Genomic DNA, 7539 nt, shown 5'->3' with positions numbered 1-7539 from the left:
TTTTTTTTTTTCTTTTCTAAATGACATCAGAAACAGCAGTATGCGACATTACGTGATGGCAGAGCTTCAGTTCATCCTTTGTCATTTTTTTTTTTTTTTTTTTTTTTTTTTTAATAAATAGGACAGGGGGAATGAATGAGAGAAAGAGGGGGAGAGAAAGAAAGAAAACCAAAGGGGAGAAGAGACGGTGAGAAGGGGGGGGAAGAGAGAGGAAAAAAAAAAACAAAAAAAAAAAACTCCTGGGTCACCTGTATGGAGAAAAAAAAAAAAAACACAAACAAAAAAAACAAACAGAGGAGACAGCAAACAACAAAGAGCAACATAATAATAGAGAAAACAAAGCACCATCACAATAAACTAGCTAGTCATAGATATCAATATTTACTAAATAATAAACGATATTGTGCAGCACGCAAGATAGACAGCGCACAGTGTGCTTTGAGGCAGCAGCCAAGAAAGCTTTAGTCCGCGTCTGTGAATACCCATGTGTGCATACCTGTGTGGATCAGCATGCTTGCATTCCAAAGGTTTCTCCATGTAATGATCTGCTAGGGAGTGTGGGGGGGCCACAGCCCCGTCCTCCAGGGTGTGAAGCGGGTATGGAGGAGATCAAAACTCCAGACATCCAGAGGCCCCCAGAACACAAGAGACCATGGAAGACCAACAGAGGGGCAGCCGCGCCACTGTTCCAGTAAGAGCTGAGGAGAGTCCCAGATGAGGGCTCGCCCAGCAGCCGCGGAGCAGAAGTCAGGGGGAGTTGCAGTGACGCGCCCGTGAGCTCCGCCGGCCCCCAGCTGTGCCTGAGTGACCGAGCCCCAGGCCGAGAGGCCGGGGGCACCCCACCTCCAAAGGGGCCCGAGCGAGCTCAAAGCCCCAGGCCCCGACAAGCGGCCGCCAAGGAGTGAGCCGGTGTGTACCCGGGCGCCCACCCCCAGACACAAAGAACCACCAACGCACCAACACCTGAGGGAGTCCGCCACCGGCAGGGGAAGTGGTGGTGGGTGGAGATAGGCCTCCAAACCTTGGAGGGCCTGAGGTGTCCCCAGAGAGGTGGCGTCTGATACCCAACCTGACATATAGACACAGACATACAGGCACACACAGACACAAACATCCATTCCCACCCTCATGCTCTCATATGCACTCACTCCACACTCAACCAACGTGGAGACAGACATAAAGAGACGCTGTACACACAATCACACTCCCCAAGCGTACTCTACAAACCGGGTCTAGGTGCCCCCGCCCCTGGAGGGGGGAATTGCACCCAGACCCAGGTGGTGTTACCCTTTTCCCTGCGGTGGGGAGAGGCAGACCACCCCGACTCCGCAGCAGCAGGGAGGCCCCACACCCCAGACCGCAGTCGGACGGCCAACTCCTCCTACTAGCCCTCCCGCTCCAGCAGGCCGCAGAGAATGGGGGTGGGAGAAGACTCCAAACCTCCCTCCACCCGCTCATTGTAGTGTTGATGCATATGTGTTCTAAGGTGCAATTAAAACCCAGGAGGGCATGGAGCTACCTGCCAAGGAGCAGCAGGTAAGCGCATAGTCCCTCCTGCTAGCCCTCAATGACTAAGTGTATTTAAAATTGAGAGGTGGGCAACGACGTCAGGGGTGAGGTATACACCCTGATGGTAATTTGGACTCCGTGATTGTGCCCACCCCCAAGATCCTATATGTATGTGTAATGAGAGTGTGAATAATGTGAATGTCTAAGTTGTGGGATAAAATTGAGGCAGAGGCAGCCAGAAGGGGACAGGGGGGGGGGGGGGGGGTAGCCTCCTCTGCACCCTGGTGACATACCCCCACTCCAAGGCCCTGCATGTGTGGGTGGTTGTGGAGGAGCGGGAAGAGGGAGGCAGCTGGAGATGGGGAGGGAACTTTTTGGCCAAAATGCAAAACGCTATGTGTGGCAGAAAACTAACACTGCACATCACTCTGAACACACCATCCCCACTGTCAAATATGGTGGTGGCAGCATCATGCTCTGGGGGTGCTTCTCTTCAGCAGGGACAGGGAAGCTGGCCAGAGCTGATGGGAAGATGGATGCAGCCAAAAACAGGGCAATCTTGGAAGAAAACCTCTTGGAGTCTGCAAAAGACTTGAGACTGGGGCGGAGGTTCACCTTCCAGCAGGACAACGACCCTAAACATAAAGCCAGGGCAACAATAGAATGGTTTAAAACAAGACATATCCATGTGTTAGAACGGCCCAGTCAAAGTCCAGATCTAAATCCAATCGAGAATCTGTGGCAAGATCTGAAAACTGCTGTTCACAAACGCTGTCCATCTAATCTGAGCTGGAGCTGTTTTGCAAAGAAGAATGGGCAAAGATTTCAGTCTCTAGATGTGCAAAGCTGGTAGAGACAGACCCTAAAAGACTGGCAGCTGTAATTTCAGCAAAAGGTGGTTCTACAAAGTATTGACTCAGGGGACTGAATAATTATGCACACCCCACTTTGCAGTTATTTATTTGTAAAAAATGTTTGGTATCATGTATAATTTTCGTTCCACTTCTCACGTGTACACCACTTTGTATTGGTCTTTCATGTGGAATAAAATTGATTCATGTTTGTGGCTGTAATGTGGCAAAATGTGGAAAAGTTCAAGGGGGCCGAATACTTTTGCAAGCCACTGTAAATACTGTTTTTCTTGTATAGTTTAATTTATGTGCAGATAAAAAAAGAAACAAAGAACAACAACCAGGAATTTTTTTTATATGTCCAAAAGGAAATTGGAGACCTTCAAAATGCTCATAGCATCTTGGTTAGTATAAGACAACTCAGTCCTATAGAATTCTTACATTTTCTAGGCTTTTTGAACTTTTTAGACACTAAAATATCGGTATTTGTAATTAATGTGATATTGAACAATGATGCCTAGAGCCTGTAAGATTCTTCCACCAACCACATGAATGAAAAAACAAACAAACAAACCAAAACTAATGAAAAGGCAAAAGAGAAAAAAATACAAAACATAATTATTTAAAAATTCCTGTTAATGCTGCAGGGGGCAGTAGTTGGACATGGATGCACTGCTGTGCCCTGCTATTCATCTCCAGTACACTCTAAATGCATCAGAGTCAAAGCTTTCTCGTCGGAAGGGAAGATGAGATCCCATGATTCAATCACAACACATTAATATCCATCGCAAACTACTTATTTTGCTCCTTGTTTGCTGCACGTATTCACACTTGTTTACATGTCACAGGCGCATAAAGCCATTAGTGTCACCACCCCCAGTGTGACAGACACCATGTTAGCCTCAGTCCCAGACATCCATGTAAGAAGATTTCTGTGTTTATTGATTTATTAGCCTTTTATAGGATTGTTATACTACAGGGGGATAATACACATGGAGATGAAAACCGTAATTAGGATGATGCAGGGATTTTTTCAGACTGTTTTTATGGGATAATTTCCTGTAAATTACATTAACACAACCAGTCTCACCAGGCTATAGGTCCCACTCGAGTCCTCTCAAGGACTGAAAGAAACCCCTGACTGAGTATTAAATGATTCGCTGAAACATGCTTGTGAGGAGGAGGAGGAGGAGGAAGCTTCACAAACAAATTTTGCATGTAGTACGAGCAAATCCACTGCCATATTGGCTTTATGTTCTGCTGTGAGACTGACCAAAAATAATACAATAAAAGATGTCACACCAGTGTCCACTGGTCCAAACCATCACACAAAATTGTTTGTTCTGTTTCTTTTTCAACTTCACTGCCTTTTGTTTGCATCTGCATGCAAACATCCACTGATCAGCTCATTCAAATGAACAGTCCACATGCTCAGCTTGCTGAGCTTGTTAGAAAATTTCTACAACTTTCTGTCCGATCAAACAGCATCTGAATCCTCTCAGTCCCTCAGCTGTCTTTGTGCTTTTGCTTGCTCACCACAGCTGCTGCAGATTCTTTTTCTCATGCTCTCTGGCTTCTTGTCGCTGCTGTTTCCCGACGGTTATGATCATTGTTTTTATCTTGGTGGGTCCTCTCTGCAGTGGGGTGTAAATAAAGAAGACTACAACATGCCAAAAAAAACAGCTGAACTGTGTTTCTATTCCGGGTGTTTGTGAGTATACCTTCACCAAGCTGTACAGCAGTGTACTGCTGCCTCTGCCAGCTAGTCAACACCACCCACTGAGGTGTAACTTGAGTGCTCAAGGGAGCTCATCCTATCAGTCATCTCGCGACCACAACCCTGCCAGCCCATCATGAGACTCTCGACTCTGCTCCATGCTTGGTTCCCCCATCAATGCAAAGTTGCCCATGTAGAAAAGTCTGCTGATAGAGGGGATCTGCAGGGTGGCTCCTGATTTATTACCCTATCCCATAAGAGCTGCTGTCAAAGATTCACCAGAAATACAATCTTCTGTTTCCCCTTATCTCTTTCTTTATATTTGATCACATTTCAGTGCATTCTTCTTCTCCTCTCTCTCCTCCTTTTCTTTTCATCATACAATTCTCCTGCTGTAATCTGGTGCCGCCATAGTACATGTTACTCTTAAGTACGCATCCCTCCGCATTGAAATAAGAATGTATGCATGCTCTGCATAGCATAGTGTTGACAGCACTAGCTGCTGGAGAAGTGAATGCAAGCTGGAATAGCTAGCACTTAGGCCTATAATTATGCAGCGGACAGTGATATTTTATGGTTTAAGTGTAGAGGGGGGTACAGGTCATTGAGCTGGGTGCTGTCCCTACCCTAAGATGAATGTGCTACAATGTCCTGTATGCAATGATAAAGCATTAGATTCATGTCTCTATTCTTTGCACCGCTTTCTCGATTTGTAATTTACAGAGCATGCAGGTTGGAGATAATGCTCTGTATATAAAGACAGTAAAGCCCATATCTATGGAATTTTATTTTTCTATTAGAGGCCTGTGTGGTATAAAAGCACTGTAGCAGTATAACCACTGTAGCTGTCTGTTACATAGGAATCTAATTGTACTAGAGCAGTAGTTCCCAAACTACCGTACGCGTACCCTCGGGGGTACGCAAGTGGCTGTAGGGGGTACGCGTGGGTTGGGGTTGGAGTGGGGATCAAAAGTTTTAAAAGCCGAAATTTGCGCTAATGCAGTTTTTTTTGCCTGTCAAATACATGACTATATACCACCCTCTGGTGTTCAGCAAAAAAATAGCTCTGACAAAATACATGGGCGTGATTTGCCCAAATGACTGACACCTAACAGTTGAAGTTGCCTCCAAGCATTCAGTGCAGCGCGAAAATGGACAAGTGGTTAACAAGAAAAAAAGGCCCTACCACAGAGACACCGGCCACAACAACCAATAAGCTCATATCTGAAGATGCATTTTCCAGTGACCGCACAGGTGATTGTTCAACAACAATGTGTTCGTCAGATTTGGATGCTAGCAGTGCTAGCAGGGATGTATCTGTGGTTACTAGCCAAGTGGCTAGCATAGCTGGAGCCAGCCATGTGGAAAGTGATGAAGTGTCTGATGCGGAGCGTCAAAGTGGGAGAAAGCATGACAGCACGGACTGTAACACAACCTCATCAAAGAAGCGCAAATATGATGACAATTATATTTCGCTGGGGTTTACGTGTATAAATATTGGTGGATTTCCCCGGCCACAGTGTGTTATTTGTGCAAAAGTATTGTCTCAGAACTCAATGAAACCTTCACTTTTGCGCAGACATTTAGAGACAAATCATCCCCATTTGAAAAATAAACCAAGGGAATATTTTGAGCGACAGCTAAAATCACTTTCAACAAGTAAAACCTGCATTCAGGTGCCAGATCTTATGAATAAAAACAGACTACAAGCATCTTACATGGTCAGTTACAGAGTGGCTAAAAACAACAAACCCCACATTATTGTGGAGGACCTCATTCTCCCTGCTGCTTTAGATATGGTAGGGACAATGTTGGGGGAAAAGGCAAAAAAGACGATACAATCCATTCCATCATCAAACAATACTGTCTTACGGCGCATCAATGCAATGTCAGAAAATGTTTTACAGCAGCTACTTCTGCGCATACGCCACAGTGAATGTTATGCAATACAGCTAGATGAGTCCACGGATGTGGCTGGCCTGGCGCATCTTCTCGTATATGTGCGCTACATTCATGAAGGAACCATCAAGGAGGACATGCTGTTCTGTAAACCGCTGGAACAAAGGACAACTGCCGCAGATATTTTTCAAAAGCTGGACACATTCATGAACACACATGGACTCGTGTGGGACAGATGTGTTGGCATCTGTACTGATGGCGCACGGGCCATGACTGGGAGACACGGAGGTGTGGTTTCGCGTGTGCAAGCAGTCGCGCCAGATGCCTCCTGGGTACACTGCAGCATCCACCGAGAGGCTCTTGCTGCAAAGGGAATACCTGTCCGTTTGAAACATGTTTTGGACACGAGTGTAAAAATGGTTAACTTTGTGAAAGCCAGGCCGCTGAACTCCTGCTTATTTGCTGCGTTGTGCAATGAGATGGGCAGCGAGCATGAGACATTATTACTCCACACAGAGGTTCGCTGGCTATCTAGAGGGAAAGTGCTGACCCGTTTCTTTGAGTTGAGGGATGAACTTAAAGTTTTCTTCAGTAACCATCCCTTTGAGCTGTCTGAACATTTGCATGATGAAGAGTACCTTACCTGCCTGGCTTATCTGTGTGATATATTTTCTCGTCTGAACGAGCTCAATCTCGGATTACAAGGCGTTTCTGCAACTATATTCAATGTTCAAGATAAAGTTGAGGCCATGATAAAGAAGTTAAACCTTTGGAAGAACTGCTTGGATACAAACAACACTGAAGTCTTTCCTGTGCTGCATGATTTTCTGTGCTCTAATGATCTCACACTATCTAAAAGTGTAAAGCGCGAATGTAACGTGCACCTTGAGGAGCTGGCGGTGCAGTTACGCCGATACTTCCCAGAGACGGACGGCTCAAATGATTGGATACGTCACCCGTTCACCGCCGTGCCTACTTCGTTATCACCGTCTGACCAGGAGAGCCTAATTGAAATCGCCACAGATGGATCTCTAAAAGTTGAACACGCTCAAAAGAACCTGGCGGATTTCTGGATAGGGCTGCGCACTGAACAGCCCGCGCTGGCTAAGCGCGCTGTCAAGACTCTGATGCCTTTCGCCACCACATACTTATGCGAAAAGGGATTTTCTGCTTTAACAAACATGAAAAAAAAAATACAGAGCAAGACTTTGTGTGGAAAACGATTTAAGACTCAGCCTTTCCCAAATTGAGCCAAACATTGAAGAGCTGTGTGCCTCTGCTCAAGCACATCCATCACATTAAATAAAGTTCTGTTTAATGAAAGTTCATGGCCTTTATGCTCTCGACAAAAAAGTGAATTCTAATAAATCCTTTGATACACTGCTAGTATTAAGTAGTAAAGTTTGTTATTAAAACTCTGTCATTACTAAAAAATATTGATAAATTCATTTGGTGGTGAGAAATAATCGACTGTGCAGTATTTATCTTTATGCATGCGATATTGCAATGTATTTATAGACACTAATTAAGAGTCGTTCGTAGTAGGGGGTATGCGGCTGAGGG

At 45.3% G+C, this 7539-nt stretch overlaps 1 protein-coding gene across 1 annotated transcript; it reads left to right on the top strand.

Annotated features, from left to right (window-relative positions):
• The first annotated feature begins 5963 nt into the window (after window positions 1-5963).
• On the top strand, window positions 5964-7226 carry LOC147304393 (zinc finger BED domain-containing protein 5-like). The gene has a single exon (XM_086279508.1). It carries the CDS (start codon window positions 5964-5966, stop codon window positions 7224-7226), a length of 1263 nt encoding a protein of 420 aa, XP_086135634.1.
• The last annotated feature ends 313 nt before the right edge of the window (window positions 7227-7539 follow it).

Source organism: Aulonocara sp. 'chitande type north' Nkhata Bay, linkage group LG22 (assembly GCF_057382095.1).
Source record: "Aulonocara sp. 'chitande type north' Nkhata Bay isolate Kocher_YH1m ecotype deep benthic linkage group LG22, A_spYH_male_GT1.1, whole genome shotgun sequence".
Classification (NCBI taxonomy): domain Eukaryota; kingdom Metazoa; phylum Chordata; class Actinopteri; order Cichliformes; family Cichlidae; genus Aulonocara; species Aulonocara sp. 'chitande type north' Nkhata Bay.
Note: the sequence above shows the minus strand (reverse complement) of the source record. Positions and strands in the feature narration are given on the sequence as shown.